Below are 20,165 nucleotides of genomic sequence, written 5' to 3' on the forward strand. Positions count from 1 at the left end.
TCCTGGCCAGCTTGGTACGCACAAGTCTGCAGACGCCTCTCGCCTACAAAGCCTTGCATGGAGAGCTGCCCCCTCCAGCCCATCCCAGCCTGCCTCACACATGGGGCTGGTCTGTCCTGGTGCAGAACTTCTGCTGAAGTCCTTCTGAAGATACCACTCAGCACCTAGCCTGCTGCCTGTGGGAAGTGCCATGGTGGATAGAGCCATCAGCTGCTCCTTTCTTCATACAAGATGTTCATCATGGCGGCTGAATTTTGCATAAAATGAAGCACTTTAGTTGGTGTTCTTTTACCTCTCAATATCAAATCTCCAAACAAGCCCAACAGAGCGTGCAGTTTCACATACAAGCGGGAGACTGCTGTGATTTTGTCTTTGCATGTCCTGCTCCAGCTCGCAGAAGCATTGGCCATCCATTCAGTAGTAGGAAGAGAGACGTGACGGCTAACTCCACAATTAGTCAGACTGTTGTATTTCTCTTTGGCATGAAATAAAATAGTATTTGAATGCATAGTGGGGCTAATGCTACTTTGTGCAGCTTTTTATGAAGATTATAAAATTGAGGCAAAAAGCAGATCTTACTGTAATTAGAAGATAGAACAGTTGATCGTAGGGAGGAATGGATTAATACTTGCTCTGAAATTTTCTAAACTGCTTTAAAATACCTTCAGCTGAAGGAGCTGAACTTCACTATGAACCTTTTGTGTGCTGAAGTGCAGAGGTTTCTTCATCCATTCGAATTGCAACATGGAAGTTGCAGGGCTATTTTTCCCAGAGATTCAAGAGTCCCTGTGTTCATTTTGTTGATATGTGAAGTCATTTGGGTTTTTGCAGAGTCATACAATCATTTACTTGATGTGCTAGAGGCAACCCAAACCTCTTATTCCCATTTATTCACCCTTTGAGAAAACATTTGGAAAAAAGTCACCTGTCATTGAAGTTCCAAGTCAGAGGCAACTAGCAGAAAACGGGGAGATAAACCACCAACACATGGGGGAGGGTTGCGTGTGAAGGATGTACTCTACATAATGTGCCATTAAAACTTCATGAAGAGGTGTCCCAGAAAAAATATTACAAAGCACTAGGCTTAATATTAAATTCTTAGTTTTAGCGGTCTGGTCATTTTCAGGAAGGAATAATCAGCTTAACCACAGCATTCACATATTTAATGTTCTGAGAGAAGAGGGATTGTCTGATTTTTCTTTTTTTTTTTTTTTTCCACAGTAATTAATGAAAGTCAAAAGCAGCAACTGGAGTCTGCGAGTTACTCCTCCCGCTACGCTCTGGGACTTTTTTACGAAGCCGGTACACGGATTGATGTCCCCTGGGCTGCACAGTACATCACCGATAATCCCTGCATACGCTTCATCTCCATCGATAATAAGAAACGCAATATAGGTCAGTGCTCCCATTATTTCCCTTAAACACAGTGACAATAGAGGGTGTAGGTCATGAAAAATGCTGTTTAATTGAGTGTTGCTATTCTGAACAGAGCAAGTATTTAACTCCAAGCCGCAGCGGATAGCATTTAATGTCACATTTGGACTGTAATGAAATACACAATGAAAGTGGGAAGGTCCTCAGAAAATCACCACCCAGCACATGGTTTACATTACTGCATTTATGAAACCAGTGTCAGGGGATTTGAGACATCAAAATGTTGCTATTCCAAGAAAGAGCTGGAGTTCCTTTGTTTAATCATTGATTCATACACATGCCAATTTATCTCCCATCATCCATTACTTTACAACTCCCGTTCTTTCCACTAAGCATGCTTGGAAGTAGTAATGAGTTATATAATTGAGGCTGTTCTAGTCTAATTCAGAGTTAGCCAGTGTGCTTTTATAATCACGGAAAATTCTTGAAATGGCTGCACATAGTATGGCTGCTTGGTAAAGCCTGGAGAATGTCCCATAAGGCAGACATTTCTCATCTGTTTCTGGAAGATGGCAGTCAAGTAAGTATATGTTTTATTTATTAAATTTATTTCATATACTAAGAGTGTGTTGGCATAGAATAGCTCAAGAAAAACCGCTAGCATTTGAGTTTAGTCAAGTTCATTAGGAGCTGAAAACACTTCCCAATTCTGTTACTTGCTCACATTGTGACGATGACCAGGTTTAACCACATCTGTGAAGTGGGGGTAAAAACCTACCCACCTTTGTGGTGACCTACAAAGCACTGTGACTCACTGTCAGAGAATAAGGAAGGATTTTCATAAGCAGCTGCTGCCTAATACGTAATTATTAAGTACTACCAAATTTGCTGCGCTAAAACATGTTCAGATTTAGACCTGGGAGACTTCTGTTTCTAGTCTTCCTTGTTCAGTCGGGATTCATTGCTTCCTGCCTGCAGTCTGCAGACATCAGTGACGTTAGTACCTGCTGGGCAGGGCATTGAAAACCTTGCCTGTCACCCTTACATCTACACACCATCACCATGCTAGAAAACAGCCGTAAGGTTGGGCATGTCTTCCCTCACACTGTAAACATGCAATTTAATGTAATAAGCTATCACAAGGGAGTGTCACAGTATAACAGTGGCGCTGGTGGCCACGACCTCTGAAGATCTCTGCTCCAGCTCCCACTCCCAGCAGGCTGTGCTAACACAAGGTCGGGGCAGCCGTGCCTTGTCTAGCTGAGGTTTTAAAAAAAACAGGATGGAGATCCCCCACATCACTGGTGACCTGTCCCAGGGCTGCACCTCCACTGGGGTAAGAAGTGTTTCTTTATCTGCAGTCTGAACTTCCCAAGGCTCAGCCTGTGGATGTTGCCTCCAGTTCCATTGTCTGCCTCTACCAATAAAAGTCACGGTCATTCAGGTTGGAAGGGACCACTGGAGGCTGGCTGGTCCTACCGCCACACAAGGTTTGAATTTAGATCCAGCTGCAAAGTTAGATCATGTTGCTCAAGGCCCTGATGTGGTGTGATTTGCCACCTTTGCACTTCTGGCTTACATTCAGTGGTGGATCCACCATAACCAGCAGGATCTTTTCAGAAAGGTCTGTTGCTCAGCCAAAGTGATGCATGGGGTTGTCCTGTGTCAGACACGGGACCTTGCACTCCTCCTTGTTGTGGTGATAGTACAGTTCAAGTCAGCTCTTCCAAATATGCCCTTCTTTGCACCAAAGCCAACTGGGTAGCAATGGCTCTTGAAGCGCCTCCAGAAACAGCAGTTTATGCTGGGAGCAAAGGAGTTGGAGAGATGAATCAACTCACCACTGTAGAAGCCCAATTTTGTTATTTGTCCTAAGAATTTAGCCTGTTGGCCTGAAAATAGGGAAAATAAAACAAAAGAATGGCTGAACTGGCCAAAACAAAGATGCATCCACCCTGATATGCTTCCTCCAGCAGGGACCAATAATGAATATGTAAAAAAAGAGTGTAAGGAAAGCCAAATACAGAGTGGTGTTTTTTTTTTTCTCTGGCATTGTCTCCTTGTTACTGACAATGTGCAGCTGGAGATTTTCTTGTATCTAAGAATATATCACCATCGTTGTGTTTAATGATAAGTACTTGATAGTTAATAGCACCTACTGGTATTGTCCATCCCATTTGCCTGATTCTAGCTGTGCAGAAGAGGACACAGCCCAAGGGAGAAGTTCACCCATCCTTTCCTCACCTGTTTGCATATGTGGTCTCAAAGCACCAGCACTGAGAACAACAAATATGGAATTATAATGGAATTATCAAATAGCTAAGTATAGTGTCTTTGCTGTCTCCAAATGCAATTTAACCAGATAGCAAGCATATTATTTGGGCCATACTGTTAACAAATACATAGAAATTACCAGAACACCAGTGTTGACACATACCTTTCTCACTGAAATTTCCCTCGTATTGTGGAAGAGATCTTTTTATATGAGGAAATTTTTCCAAGAAGAACAAATTGTATACCTTCATAGGGCTGGAACAAGCTGGGGGCCAGCAAGTGAAGATGATTCATCTCCGGTAGGGCCCTCCTTGTGACATATAAACAATCAACCAGCCGCCTTGACTGTGCTGTCTTTCCTGGTGAACTTGCATTTTGCAGATTTGCACTTTGTTCCAGGAAAAGTAGTACTAGGGAGAGAGCAGTATGTGTTAGCTGAAGCAGTATTTCTGGCTGCAAGCGCTCAAGCTGAGCACAGGAGTGTTGGAAAGCATGCCTGCATCGTGTTCAGTAATGCTGACGTACAGAAGTATAAAAATCAAAAGTGGTCACCAAGCGATTCACTTTTCTTCAAACACATGCACAGCTCTGCTGATAATAGAGACACACAAACACATACATAAAGACAACATGGGCAAGGGGGGCTGAAATTTATTTATGTATAGGGAGTACTGCAGCCAAACCACTTGAATATAAAGTTCCTTTGTTTGTTTTAGCACATATGCAAGTATTTTGCATTTGTATTTTTCCTTCCGTGCTTCTGACTGACCTCCAGAACATTTCAATGGGAGGCATGGCAGCACCTCGCTGTCCTTTGTTTGCTGTTTTTTTGTGGTGCCAATGCTGATGTTTTAACACCATGCTCCACTCACTCATCGTTTTTCCCATTTGTTGTGGGTTTGTGTGGTGTGGGGTTTTTTTGGTAGCGGGGGAGGGGCCACAGGGGTGGCTCCTGTGAGAAGCTGCTAGAAGCTTCCCCAGCTCCAAGTCGAACCCGCGACTGGCCCAGGCCGAGCCCATCAGTGATGGCGGTAGCGTCTCTGGGAGAACAGATTTAAGAAGGGAAACCAGTAGTGAGTAGGGGGATTGGAATGTGAGAGGAACCCCTGCGCAGATACCGAGGTCAGTGAGGAAGGAGGAGGAGGAGGTGCGCCAGAGGAGGGGATGCCCTGCAGCCCGTGGTGAGACGGCAGGCTGTGTCTCCCCCTGCATCCCATGGAGGGGAGCGGGGGAGCGGAGGCCCCCCAAGATGGCTGTGACTGCATGGGAAAGCCCGCGCTGGAGCAGTTTGTGACTGAAGATCGGCCCGCGGAAAGGACCCACGCCAGGGAAGTTTGTGAGGAACTGCAGCCCGCGGAAAGGACTCACGTTGGAGAAGTTCGTGGAAGACTGTCTCCCGTGGGAGGGACCCCACGGGGGAGCAGGGGACGAGCGAGGAGTTCTCTCCCTGAGGAGGAAGGAGCGGCAAAGTCAAGGTGTGAGGAACCGACCCCAGCCCCCGTCCCCTGTTCCCCTGCGCCGCCAGGGGAAGGAGGGAGAGAGAACCGGGAGTGGGGTTGAACTGGGAAGGAGGGAGGGGTGGGGGGAAGCTGTTCTAAGGTTTGGTTTTACTTCCTAATATCCTTGTTTTGGTTTGATTTGTAGTAAATTAAATTGATTTTGTTTCTTCCCCAAGTTGACCCTGTCTTTTGCCCGTGACCATAAGTGGTGAGTGATCCCTCCCAGTCCTTATCTCGACCGACAAGCCTGCCTTTATATTTTCTCCTCATCCCACCATGGCCGGGAGGAGGGCGGGAGTGAGCGAGCGGCTGCATGGTGCTTTGTTACCAGCTGGGCTGAAACCACAACACCATTCTTATATTCTTTAACCTTGATTGATCGTGATTCATCTGAAGAAGATGCTGGTGGCAATGAAAAAGTAAGCGTTCAGAGAGAGAAAGCAGAAACGCTCAGGCTAAGATTTACATTGGGTCCCCTGGGTGAAGCAGCTGAGATCTTTCAGGACAGCCATCCTTCCCAAAAAGCCATCACCTTCTCTAGTTGATGCCTGAGTGGTCCCACTTCCACCGTTCCTCCTCTATGCCATATACAGTGTCTCCATATATTCAGTAGTGTGTTATTTCTCAAGCGCCTGCATGCATCCCTCCTTCTGTTGCATTAAACTTAAGAGGGAAAATTGCTTTGCTGCTCATCAGATGTGGCTGCAATGCTTATCAGAAGTACATCCTCAACAGACAGAGGAGTATGGCTGCAGTTCTCTAGACATAAGTAAAAGTGACTAATGGATCAGACACAAACAGGAATTGGATTTTTCTGGTGTTTCTACACCTACTTTGATGTATCCACAATTAGTGTAGGTTTATCTAACCCTCGTTACCACCTCAAATGGTTTTAATAAACAGCATTGAACTACAGAGATCCAAAGGAAATAACTCTAGCTTTCTGCTAAGGGACTCTTTGCTAAACACATTATTACACAAAAAATAGCTACATCTATATAACATTTGCCTAAAAGCAAGTAGTCTAGCACTCACTATGAAAGTCCAAACTGTCTTTTTTGTTTGTATGAGATGTGGTAATCCCTGCTTTGACTCATTTAGTAAAACAGAGATGTAAAACTCTCTTTCTTATGCAGGTTTCACATTTTACCAGTGAAATACCTGAAACAGTCTTGTTGTTATAATTATGCAATAGGATGGGTTTGTTAGCAGAGCTGGTGAGTTGCAGTCTGTAATTCTCTAGGAATCTCAGCCTTTGCTTGCTCTCAGAGCCACTCCCCTAAGGATTGCTTGTGCCTTGCTGTGTTGTGATGAGCTGCAGTGCTCTGAATTGCTGCTTATTGCATGGCACTTGCAAACTCATGAAGCCTCTCCTTGCTAGGAGATACAGCAGCATCCCCTCTCTTTTTGTTTTCTCCTTAATTGCTTTATGCAGACTGCTCAAGTGTTGCTGAGTCTTCAAACATTTATAGTGTAATGATGTTCTTTAATTCATAAGTTTGCATTCAACATAACTTTCATCAGCATGTCCCCTGGACTTCTGTAATGGAGAACAAGCCAGTTGACCATGCCATCTTTCTGGCAGTCCAGGTGGGTGAGACAGAACAGCAGGACTTCTCAGAATTTTGTCTTTGTTTACACTGCTAGAGAGGAATACAGTCTTCTGCGATGGGCTAACCCTCACTGCGATGGGGAGGAGGTAGCGAGCTTGACCCATGCATGGCTGAGCCTGCTGGGGAAGGCACCGGCACCCAGGGAGTCCCTGGCAGCTCTTCTCTGGGGCACAACATGTTACCATTAGTTGGCTTCAGCCTAGACACAGCCTAGTTCCTTATCAATAACTACAGGTGACATCTGTTTTCTTCCCGATTTATGCGGAAGAATCAATAATAAAGCTGTTTGTGATACTGCCGTTACCAATGTAATCTGGAGCACAGTGAGCCTCCGAGAAGGAAGGCTTTTTGCCACAGCTGAGGATCTCAGCTGCTGTTCATAAAATCGCATGTCTGTCCGCAGAGGTGATGCGCTTGAACATTACATAAGGAAGAGCCTACAAGAAGTGTATGTTGAATTCCCTGTGCGGTATGTGTGAATATTAAATATTTGTGTGATTGGCTGCCTTAAACACCCCATCAATATTTATAACTGGTCGGGGGGACAGTGGGAATTCTAAAGTATAAATTATTTCAAACCTCATTTCTGTAATACCGCAGTCTTTGCATCTCTTTGCATTCTGGAGGACTAAAGATAGATGACATAAAAATGGAAGCGGTTCCATTCTTTTACTTTAGGATTGCAAGGTTATATAATCTAAAGGGAAGAGTCGTCTTACAGGTTTTCAGGATCAGTGTAATTCTTGAGAATCCTTTTTAATTTTAAAATACAGATTTCTTTATCTTCTCAGTATCAAAATAAGAATTTTTAGGAAGATCGAAGAGTTAAAGAGTTATTTAGGTTTTTGCCTCATTACATGGCCAATTGCTTTGTAATCCCCTGCCTGCCCTGCCTGCCTTTTAGAAAACTAATCAGAAACTGTCTGTAAGGCTAATGAAATGCTGAATTTCTGAATATAAAAAAGTTAGCGCTGTTCTTTACACGGACTTTTCCAAAACATGCCTTGTGAGGTAGAGAAGATTTTATTCCAGGGAGAATACGGGACCTTACAAACCACAGGAACTTCTGAGGATAAATTGGGAAGCTCGCTAACCCTTTTGCTAAATAGCAGCATGGTGCTTTGAAAGCGAACCTCCATCTCTCTTGCTCATTTGCTAGGTGTGGTGAAGTTAATCGCTGTTCTGTTTTTCATTTTAGATACAGTTTTATGAGGCCTGCATGTTGACTTCTCTTTTGGCAGCCTGCTGAACCCTCCCAGGGAGCAGAGATACTGTTCCAGCCTGTCTGGAGGTGTCCAGCTTCTCTGCTGCCCTCCGCACTGACCCAGCAGCATTTCCTTTACAGCCTAGCTTCAAGGGTTTGTTTGGTGCGGCAGTGATGAAGCCCTTTCCCTTCCCCTCATGCTACCCACAACCAGAATGGGTTTTGCTATGCAAAACCCATCTCCCCAGTAAGATTAAAAAATCCTGAGGGGCAGGAAGCAACCACGTGTTGTTTTTTATTGGTATCTGTTCTGACTCCAGGTTTTGGGCAGGAACACAAGAAAAATACTTGACACTGTTCCTCTAGGAAGGAAGAAAATGTTCCTGTGGAAGATGTGTGCCTATTACATCTGTATATAGGTCTCTTCGAGAGACTAGGTTGTAACCCTAGGATCGATCCCCTAGGAAGGAGAGACATGGTGTCCATGCCCACGCTGGAAGGGTTCCCAGCCATTCAGCTGAGCACTCAAACAGGAGTACGATCCGCCTTTGAAGCTGGCCCCTGTTTTGAGCCGGAGGTTGGACTAGAGACCTACAGAGGTCCCTCCCTACATAAGTCCTGTGACTCTGAGGCAGACAATGTTCTGGTATTTACTGAACACAATAATAAATTAACTGGAAAGTGAGTCCAACCAAGCCCCCTTGGTGAAAACAGGCAATTCTTCAAGCTTTGTCCACATTCACTGTCCAGCAAGTTTTAAAGTCAGCCCAGCTGAACCAGTAAAAATTTTCAATCCTCTTTGTGGACCTTTTGTGGATGTATCTACGGACCCTGCAAACTGATCTGCAGGCCTTGGCTACTTACTTTTGTACCTTTTTTAAAGTAGATCTCATTCTCCCAAGGATCAGTGGCTTTGCAGAGCCTGTGAGCCACAGGGCACTTTCAGGGCATGCAGATTGCAGCCCGTGCTGCCTTGTGCTTCTCCACAAATGTGTTTCAGTCTTAGACCAGCGCAACCACTTCTAAGGTCAAGGCTGATCAGCCTCTCTGAAACCCTGTCCTTGGCACCTCAGTGGACACTGTGTCCCTTGCAGTACAAGGTTTCATTTTTCAAAGACTTTCAGCTGAGCAACTGCAAGACATGCTCCATGGTGGCCCTCAGACATGATTATGTCTCCTAGAATATTATTGTTTGGACAAATCCAGTTGGCTTCTGCTTTCTCAGGGATAGTAGGAGTAGCTATAGCTGCTTCTCTTCATTTTTGCCAAGTCTCCCCTGCTAGCCTCATGGGAAGTGTTAAAGGGCAGATGGGTCCTTCTTAGGGTACCTTCTCCTATTAGTATAGTGCTAAGAGCACTGTGCTCTGTCCCCTTCCTGGCACCTTGAAATCCATGTTACCAGCCAGTTCCTCCCCTTCTACAGTACTTTTCAACCTGTCACATTCCCAGAACATGGTTCCTGACCATTTGCCAAATAAATCCTATGACTTTCAGGCTCTGATGGTGTTCTTCCTGCTAAGGAAACTTCAGGCCCCCGTGCATCCCAGGGATTGCAGCTAATCTCTAAAATGTCTTTTGAATTTAGGGACTCTGAACCCTGACCTTGGCATAGATTCACCAGAGAAAAGTAGCTTTTGCATTTTGCAAGGGAGAAGATTTTGGTGGACCGATAATCCACTGTGGGCTTTCTCTGAGAAGTTATGTTTTGTTTTATTGAGGGGTTTGTCCTTTAGTGATCTCTCTGTCCCCTTCCTTCCCTGAGACTGATGGTAAGAAGGATGTGGCCAGCACAGGAGCTGACTTTACACCCTTAATATTTCTGAGAACTTCCCAGGGCAGAAGGAGGTCCCTGTGGGAGGACTTGGCACCACGGGCTGTTCATATTGTCACTGTCCTGCCGTAGAGAGTGCATGGAGGTATTCACCCATAAATCTTTTTATCCCACCATAATAGTGACAGCTACAGCTACACTTATAGCCCAAGCAGCTTTGCTGAGCAGCTTCACCCAGGACACCATGCTCTTCCATCTTACCATTCCACACTAAATGTGTTATTCAAAGCTAGGAGCCACCTTTCTGATGTCAGATGCTCTTGAGCTGCAAGCCACTGTGCTGGGGAAGCAGCCCTGGGCTCTGTTCTCTGTGCTCTTCTCCAGGGCGTCTTTTATTAGGCCCATCCTTTTTCTGGAAGATAATACTCCTAACAGGCTTAATCCTGCATAAATTCTCACTGTCAGCAGTCTGTCCTTCTCTTTCTTTACACAGCCTGTGTGTGATTCCTCCAGCTGGGAATTAATGACGAGTGTTGAGACAGTCCTAAAACGTTAAGTAGCTGATGGCCGCCTTCTCCTGCTCGCAATCCAAACACCTTTCCCCTCATTCCCAGGTTGTAGGTCAAGATCCAGTTTCCCCAGAGTGTTGTTCAACACGGGGAGACTTTGCTAGTCCTTAATTTGGTTATCACTGGCTGAAGCGCAGTGTATGCTAAGCTCTAATTGCTTTCATGCTTTCTGTCCTTGACACCCCTTCTGGATAGCTGATGTGTCCTCTACCTGTGACAGCTTGTACTTCATGCTACTCAGTGTTGGAGGTCTTCCTCGTCTGTTTTCCTGGGCTTATACAAACCTACCAGGTTCCAGCTGGAGGCAGTGGGGTGGGGGTCTCTGGTCTGACCCTGCTCCCAGCAGAGCAAATGTCACAGCTACAGCAGGTATCCAGGCGAGTCAGGGCAGTCCCCAAGGATGGAGAACTCCCACCACTCAGGGCCCCATCCTGGGGATGCTCCACTCACACGGGAAGGGGCTGTAACCTCATGTCCAGTTGGGATTTTCTCTCATTGCAGTTGTGTCCATTGGCTCTTGTCCTGTTGCTTTGAACTTCTAAGAAAAGTCTGGCTCTGTCATCTCTGTCACCTTCCCTTTAGGATGTGGAAGATGCAGTTAGATCCTCACTTTTCAATTCTTCACTTAATTCTGCATTTATTTAATCTCCTGTCTTTTCAATTAATCCATTTTCCTTTTCCATGTACATGGTCTCAGACTTGCTAAGAGGGGAAGACACTGCTGATCAGATTGCCAGTGAAGCCAGACTTTGGTCTGAAGTGCTTCAGCGCCTCCCATAAGGTCTTTGTGGACTAGACTTGTCTGTGGGGGACTGGTGGAACTTCATACTTTGACTTTGAGACAAAAAAACCTGGGATTTGTTCATCCCTACTACTCTGCTGCTCAGCCTTGCAGGCTGCTCGGAACGACTGTATGTAGATAGTGGTGGTGGCTGAGACATTCCAAGGAGGGTGGCCATGTTAAATCTGGGACCCATATCAGAGTCTGGCTCTGTCCCTCTTCCCATCCCCATGAGCCAGCCGCTCCATAGTCTGCAGCGTCCACACAGCCCCAGCCGCTGCTGCCGGGCTAGGCAGGGATGTAGCGGCTCCTGCAACACCTTCCCTGTCCCTGTCCAGCTGGGCTGGAGGGGGCGATACGCCAAAGATCATGCAGATCTTTTCTGTTTACATGGAAGCAAAATGAGTCTTGAAAGGAATGTGTTTATCCTCACATTCATCACTTTGCTTCTACTATCTGCCTGTGTTGGTCCTGTGCAATGCAGCAGAGCAAAGGAAATTAACAGTAAATGGAAGAAAATAATAGAGAAGCGAAGGAAACCTGTAGTTACAGTATTGCATCTTCCCTATGCCATGGGGAAGAGAAGAGTCTGAACCTCAGGCACAAACCGCATCTGCCAAGCTTCCATCACTGTACAAGATGATGCTGGCACTTCCCTCCCTGGACACAGCCTCAACAGGGTCTCTGCACAAGCCACTTTCCTCCTCGTGCGAGTTAATGGAGTCACACTGGAGGGGACGGGGGGGCAGGTACCCAGCCCCTGCAGCCAATGTTGCCACTGTGGCGATGCAGCATGGGCTGGATGGAGGAAGGGGAGGCAGGTGCAAGCTTGCTGCTCATAGGTGTTCAGTGGGGTCCCTCAGCAACTGTGTATGCTGAGGACACTGCCAATGCTGGCAGAGCGGCTTCTTGCTCATTAAGTAGGTATAAGCTGCAGCCAACTCTGCTGTCTCATTCTAGCTCTGATCTGACCAGTGTCTTACACCTTCCACTGCATCAACTGGTTGGATTAATTGCCATGCAGCTGGTATGTGGGGGGGAGAATTGGGAGCAGATGAAAGCTTTTATGCTGCTTCCATTCACCCTCAGATCATTACCCCTCGCATTGCTGAGCGTTCCTGGGCTTGCCACATCTCCCATGCTACTTTGTGATCTGCTAGCATGGCCACGGATGGCTTGCATCTTTGCCACAAATAAAGGAAATTAAAATCTCATGAGAAGCCCTGCCAGAAGCCTTCGTTTCTAGGCTAGCTGTTGCAGCCTGATCTAAATGTGTTGGGAGGAAAATGATGGTTTTACTTCTGCGACGGCTGAACAGTCGTTCATACCCAGTGCCTCAAGGCTGAGATACCCCCACTGCTTTCAGGGAAAAATCTATTTTAAACTCCTCTCTTAGCCAGTATTTTTGCAGAAGAAAGAAAAGGGCTTCAGGCTAAACTTGATCCTCGCAGGCTGCATATTTCAGTACTGGAAGGCTGTGACTCAGTGGCCTCTGGAAGCTCTCCAAGCTATCAGTAGCTCAAAGGAGGAATTAAAAACTCAACTAACTGCCTGTTTTCCTGAAACTTGTTTTGTACATGCTATGGAAGAGATGAGAGATTTGAAAGAAGGTGGCCCTGTCCAAGAATCATTGGCTATAACAAGTCACAGCAAGCAATGGATATTTATTTTATTAAAATGCTTAGACATCCTTTAATGAGCCTTTTTGCCAAGTTTATGTGGAAGAATTTGCCAAAATGCCATGTACACTATAATAAATCCCAAGTTACCTAATAGGCTTCCCCACTTGGTATTCTGTCCCTGACAGTCTCTCTGTAGGGACGTCAGAATACCTGTTTTCTCCCCCAAAATGGGAAGCAGAGACTGAATAGCATTTATGACATTTTTCCAGACAGTTGGAAAAGCTGATGCGAGTAGAGTTACGTCCTGTGCTAGCCTGTAAAACCAGGCTTGGGGGTGGCAGGAGGAATCTCAGGAAGATGTGTCTGAGGCTGGATGTTAGACTCGGGCAATCAGTTCATCACAGCTCAGGGAAGAAGGTGGCCCCTTTGGCTGAGCCTCTGCTTCTAGACAAGAGTGGTCCTTGTTTCACTCTACAGTCTTAGTCCCCAGATCTGCCTTGCCCTCATCTCAAATCCATGTTGGGTGGATATCTTCGACCTGTCCATCCCTGATAGCTAAGGCTTACTTTCAAGCCCAAGACACAAAAAAGCAAAATGAGCACCTCAGATTAGAATAGGGAACAAACTCAAAGTTTCTGGATACTTCAGGAAATCACCCAGGAAAAGAGCTCTAGTATTTGCTGAAAACAGAGCTTGCGAGCCCAGCACAGGGAGTGAAGTGAGTGATCTTCTGCTCTTAGGAGTGCTTTACTTGGAAAAGGAGAACTTTAAGAGAAGGCAGCACCATGGCTCGGTGCCTTCAGATATGGCCTTTCAGGTTGTATTCCTGATCACAACCAGGAAACATTTTCCCACCCTTTTAGCCACATTTTCCCAGTTCTCGAGAGCAAGGATTGAGTGAGCTGGCCCATCCAAGAAAGAGACTCAGTGAAGGGATCCTTCCAACTGACGTTAAAGCCATTGCTTTTGTGCTTGCTCTGGGTGCTAGGACTTGGTACTGCTGCACCTCAGTAGTGTATTCTGAAGTGATCAGCCTGGGACAGAAAGCTTATATCAGAGAAAGACATTTTGTTTGCCTTTGGAAAGCTGGAATTTGTCATCTTCTTAAAGAGGATCTCCAGCTGGAGGAGCTGGAGCTGGACATCTCTTCAGTGACACAGCAGAGATAAAGATTTCTATCAAGCTTGGTACCTAACAGTCAGAAGTGGTCAGAAAGTGTTCAGCTGCCTCTTTGTGGTTTCCGTTGTCATAAAATGCTCATTTGCTGAAACGAAAATATTTTTCTAGGAATATGCTAATTCAAACAAAGGTTTAGCCAGAAGAGGCTTTCTGATTCCAAAAGAGGGAATTTCTGGTTAATGCAGCAAGAGGGAATCGCTTAATTTAATGACCAGCTCGGTGAGTTCGAGCTCCCAGCTGAAATATAGCAGAACCCAGGTTGTGTCCTTGCTCCAGCAAATGCATCCTACTCATTCAAAGCAGAACAGCCCCAGCAGGAATGACTCACACAAGGATCTGCTGGGTCCTCATCGTGCCTTGGCACAGGGAAGTCACTGAGCCTGAAAAACCCCTATTCTAGGCAAATTCTCTGGCTGCTGGTTGTTGGCTGTCCAGACCAAGTCTGTAATGTGACAGCTCAATACGCCGGCGGGGACGGAAGTCCCTTGCTGTAGAGAACCTACTACCAGCCCCAGCCATAATGAAGCTTGGCCATTTCCAAGTCTGCTGGGATGAACATCAGCTCTTGAGCTGCCTTCAGTTCCTCCCCTGGCACTGCGGCCTGGTTGATTTTTAAGGGACAAACTCTTTTTTTGAGTTTTACTCACTTGCACATACTTGCCTGAGGACAGAAGTTATATTGAAGGTTCACACTCCCCAAAACATGCATGTAGACAACTGCACATCGATTTCCTGGCAGTTGCTAGAGCAGCAAAATTTAAGTTGAGTTCACTTGTGCAGGCCAAAAGGAAGTGCTGATTTCTCGAGGTAACCTGGCCTGGCTTCTGTTCCCCTTCTCCCTCTCCATAAATGTGAAGTACTGGTTTTATTCTAGCCTTTCAACTATGTAAATACTGTTGCATGGCCAATATGCAACAAATTATAGAGGGAGCAGATGTTTTCCACAGTAATGCAACAATCACTCTTCTTTTTTTGTCCTTTGCCTTAAAAATAATTTTTATCTCGTGATGATTTCATGTTCAAGTCTTTCATATTTCTGGGTTGCAGAGATTGTCCCCTTAAGGGGACATGTGTTTCAAACACTCAGGGGAGGAATAATATAAATTAGCCTGATATAGGTGGGTAAGCAAATTGGCTGTGGTAACCCGGCTGCCTGCACTTCTCCAGCTGTTCAGACAGAGGAGGTGGCTTGCTGGCAGAGCTGTGCCATTGTCGGTGCAGTGGCTTGCGTGTGTCAGGCTTGTGGTGGCTGCGACTGCGGTTTCTTTGGTTTACATCTGGTATGCACTGTTGCTCTCAGAAGGACTTCATGTGCCTTCGGCCATAAGAGGAGTGCCGAGCCCCTGGAGATTGATCCCTGCGAGCGGCGGCAGAGTCATTCCATTTCCAACAATAACCTTCCATCAAAAAAAAAGGTGCATCTTCCCATACCTTAATCTTACCACGTGGTTAGGTGAGCTTCAGCCTTTGGTAAAGGGTTTCCCCTTTACTGTTGCCAGTGATACCATGAGTCCCAGCTGCAAGCGCAGTCCTTTGGGAAGCCTCACCTCCACAACCACCACCCAAGCAAGATCTTGCAGGTGGGTGGCTGCGACCACATGCCTCCGAGTGCCCTGCAGTTGTAGGGGCACTAATTGTTACTATTTGTAGACCTGGCTAGAAAAATTCTGCAAAGCAGTTTTACATGTTTTTTCTTGTTGTTCTCTTTTGCCAATTTGTGGCAATTGGCAGGTGGTTGCCCTCCTTGCAGAGCCTGTCAAAATGTCTGGAAGGAAAAAGGGGAAGAGTTTGCTTCCAGTGTATTCCCTGCTCCTTCCAGCTGCTACTTATGGGATGTGGGAATGCCTTGAGGTTCCTCTAGAAGACGTATGTGGAGCTAGGGTTATTGCAATGGGAAAACCATCACAAATTTTGCAAAAAGACTGGACTTCTTCACTGTGCTTCTTGTAAACAACTTGTGTTGTTATTCCTTGTGTTTTTTTCCAGCTGGAAGAACAGGGTGGTGCCACAGATATTTTCATTCTTATTGACTCCTAGGCTAGAGGCACAATTGTCAGCATGCAGGGAAGGCAAGTATTAATGAGTAATGTTTCAAAAGCATCTCTCTCTATTTCAGAGTCTCCTGAAATTGGGCCCTCTGTTGTAGTTCACACAACTGTGATGTTTGGAAGTGAGCACCTGGATTCAGACCCTGCAGAGGTGCAGCAGTTAATTCTTAATCACCTGGAGAGAATTGTGCCATCCCTACCTAAACCAGCCAGCATCAAGTGTCAGAAATGGAGATACTCTCAGGTACTCTGTGGTGGGATTAGTCAGCTGGGAGGATGCTGCTGGGGCAATGCCGTAGTACAGACTTGTGGTGTATTGCAATAAACAGGACATAATACGACCCAGTGGTTTTCATGCTCGGGGAGCAAGAGGAAAGGAGATAGTTGCTCAATATCCGTAATATATTCCTCCACGTAGCCATGAGCAGCATCCAAGGCTGGCCAATAACAGTCAGATCATTTCTAGTCATCTTTTTACATAGTGGACCTGGCTCAGCGATAAGTTATGCAGCACTCCTGGTAAGTACGGACTGGAGCAGTGCACAGGAAGGAAGTAAATCCCACATACTTCGGTGGGTTTTTCACTGGTATTTAAAAATATGACTCAATCTGTCTCTTCTATATCCAAAAGTATGTGATATTATTAGCAAAATTCCCACCTTACCACAGAGTAGCAGAAGTCCTTGCATTCAGACATACTAATTGTTGTTATTTGATTTGGCCCAGTTCAATTTAACAGTATGTTATGCAAAAAATATTTTAAAGTAAACTAGCTAAGGGTAATAATAGCAAAATGTGTATATTTTACAGACTTCTTTTAAAAATCCAAGGAAATTGTTGCCAATTTCCTAAAGTATTGGAGTGTATCTACATGTTTACCCAAAGCCTCTTAAGTTAAATTACATTGGTGAAATTGACTGTGGAAGTTGATGCAAAATATTTACTTAAAGCAGTCCGCTAAAAATTTTTCCTTTTATGAAGTCTGGAAAAGTTACGGTAGATGACTGTTGTGAAGTCTGCTCATACCCCTTGATCTGCATCCAATTTAGGAACCTGGTCTCATTAGCACAAAGTTTATTTTTCTGCGAGTTAGGTATTGGTAGTTTGCAAATCACTTCCCAGTGCATAGTATTTGTTCTCAGTTGTCATATAAAAATGACCTTAACATAGGTTTTAATGTTTCAGATGACTCATGCAAAAATTATGGTATGTTTTATATGTTCCTCTTTATCAGGTTTTTTTTTGGTAGTAACAGTATCTCTAGACAGTTGTCACTGTTAAGGCATCCTTTTCTGGTTGTGACTTCCGGTCTTTTCTTCTGCATTATCTGTTACCTTTCTGCTTCAAATTGCTTGCGAGCACAAGAGCTGCAGGTGGTAGGGAGGAGAATTGGATCTATCTGCAACAGACAGACACTTGGTAGACCAGCTCTGGAAAGGGCTCCCAAAACAAAGAAAGAAGTATTTTTAAACAGAATTAATACAACCTAGAATCATAGAATCATGTAGGTTGGAAAACACCTTTAAGATCATGAAGTCCAACTGTTAACATAGCACTACCAAGTCCACCACTAAACCATGTCCCTAAGCACCACATCTACACGTCTTTTAAATACCTGCAGGAATGGTGACTCCACCACTTCCCTGGGCAGCCTGTTCCAATGCTTGAGAACTCTTTAGGTGACAAAATTTTTCCTGATAGCCAACCTAAACCTCCCCTGGCACAACCTGAGGCCATTTCCTCTTGTCCTATTGCTTTTTACTTGGGAGAAGAGACCAACACTCACTTTTCAGGTAGTTGTAGAGAGCGATAAGGTCTCCCTTGAGCCTCCTTTTCTCCAGGCTAAAAAACCCCACTTCCCTCAGCTGCTCCTTATAAGGCTTGTGCTCTAGACCCTTCATCAGCTTTGTTGCCCTTCTCTGGACACTCTCCAGCACCTCAATGTCTTTCTTGTAGTGAGGGGCCCAAAACTGAACACAGTACTCAAGGTGCGGCCTCACCAGTGCCACGTACAGGGGGATGATCACTTCCCTAGTCCTGCTGGCCACGCTACTTCTGATACAAGCCAGGATGCGATTGGCCTTCTTGGCCACCTGGGCACACTGCTGGCTGATATTCAGCTGGCTGTCAACCAGCACCCCCAGCTCCTTTTCCACTGAGGCAGCTTTCCAGCCACTCTTCCCCAAGCCTGTAGCGCTGCATGGGGTTGTTGTGACCCAACTGCAGGACCTGGCACTTGGCCTTGTTGAACCTCATACAATTGGCCTCGGCCCATTGATCCAACCTGTCCAGATCCCTCTGTAGAGCTTTCCTACCCTCCAGCAGATCAATACTTCCTCCCAACTTGGTGTCATCTGCAAACTTACTGAGGGTGCACTTGATCTCCCCGTCCAGATAATTGATAAAGATATTAAAGAGAACTGGCCCCAAAACTGAGCCCTGGGGAACACCACTTGTGACTGGCCGCCAACTGGCTTTAACTCTATTCACCACAACTCTTTGGGCCCAGCCAGCCAGCCAGTTTTTTACCCAGCGAAGAGTACGCCTGTGCAAGCCAGGAGCAGCCAGTTTCTCCAGGAGAATGCTGTGGGAAACAGCGTCAAAGGCTTTACTAAAGTCCAGGTAGAAAACATCCACAGCCTTTCCCTCATCCACTAAGTGGGGGTCACCTTGTCATAGAAGGAGGTCATGCATAGATAATACTGCTGTCACAGAGCTCTATCATAAAATTTGTCAAATTCAGCTACTTTGTTTATGTGTGCAAGGAAAGGGTTTAATATGCCTTTTCCTTGGACTACTCACACTTTTAGCATAGTGTCAAAGGTGACATATAAGCATATGCATCATATATGGCCCATTCTGATTTATTTCACCATGAAAACATAAAGGAAAAGACAAGAACAGCAGTTAATTTCTTACTGCTGAATACAAAAAAAAAGTCTCAATTGCATTCTACCAAACAACTATGCTTTTTGAATCCTGGCAAAATTATGGCCACACAGGATTTATTATAACCTTGTACCTATTGCTTCATCTTTTAGAGGTAGCTGCAACAGTGACTGTAGGAATGAACTCTTACTTTCCACAAATACTTCAAAATTGTTGTCTTCCTAAATCACTAGGTGTGCGTCCTGTTTCCCCTATTTAAAAATTACATGCAGACATCATACTGCTGGATGATGCTCTACTGTTTTCTCAAACCATTGTACAATTTACAGCTCTTCCCGCTTTCTTCCCCTGCCTCTGTTGCCTGCTATTGACCATGCTGCTACTAACCAAAACCACTGACTTCAGCAGCTGCTTGTGCTTTATGGCTGTGTCACAGGAGAAATTACGACCAGTCTTTAATTCGGTGGATGAATGTCAGTATGTCATAGATTGCAAATAAGTCAGTGTAGGTCAGATCTGTTATCTCAATAAAGAAATCTCTATTGCCACCCTATAAAATAATCACTACCTAAATTAAATATCTGGGACAGAGCTCCCTCTTTCTCTTAAAGCTATCTTTACTTTCAGTTATGGTAAGCTGTTGCCACAGAAGCAAAGGGAGCTGATAAGATGGGTGCATCTTTCCCCTGACTCTTTTAGACAGGATTTATCCTACTTGTTAATTAAATCCGGCTGTAACGTCCTTCACATGGCCAAACACAATCCTGAGATTAAAATGCAGACATTACAATTATCCATGGCAGATGAGGGATTAGGACTTCCAAACTTCTACTGACACTACTTAGCAACCCAGCTGCAATTCTGGATCCCCTGCTTTAATTACGATAAGACACTATTAGCATTCAGAGCCAACAGCTTCCCAAACCCATCATGTCCCTTTGACAGAGTCACTTTATATGTATAAGGCATACTGGGAAAACACAGGATCATAGAAATTAGACCTCTTCAGAGGGAACCTCAGCAGGACCTCTTCAGGTCTCTAGTCCAACCTGTTGCTCAAAGCAGAACTATCACCAGCACTAGGTGACCTTGACCGTGGCTTTGTCTAGCTGAATCTTGAAGTCTTCAAGGATGGAGATCTAACAGTCTGTGCCATACAGCCGAGGGTAATTTGGAATTTATGTTGGACAGCACCTTCAGAAGAACATGAAAAAGGGGCAGGATCATTCCTTTCCCCAGTCACTATGTCTAGAGTAAGGGCTATTACTGCATTGAGCGCACAATCTTGCCACACAGGTGAAAAGATGCAGGCTGAGATGTGAAAATATTGATCCCGTGATCA

General features: G+C 45.3%; 1 protein-coding gene across 2 annotated transcripts in view; it reads left to right on the plus strand.

Annotated features, from left to right (window-relative positions):
- RNLS (renalase, FAD dependent amine oxidase) overlaps positions 1–20,165 on the plus strand; it is an 81,582-nt gene that overhangs the window by 59,096 nt on the left and 2,321 nt on the right. For both annotated transcript variants that reach the window (XM_030030844.2, XM_030030845.2), the window contains exons 5-6: positions 1,222–1,395; positions 16,003–16,178. In XM_030030844.2, the coding sequence (XP_029886704.1) occupies positions 1,222–1,395; positions 16,003–16,178 (350 nt within the window). The remainder of the gene's footprint in view (positions 1–1,221; positions 1,396–16,002; positions 16,179–20,165) is intronic.

Source organism: Aquila chrysaetos, chromosome 11 (assembly GCF_900496995.4).
Source record: "Aquila chrysaetos chrysaetos chromosome 11, bAquChr1.4, whole genome shotgun sequence".
Lineage (NCBI taxonomy): Eukaryota > Metazoa > Chordata > Aves > Accipitriformes > Accipitridae > Aquila > Aquila chrysaetos.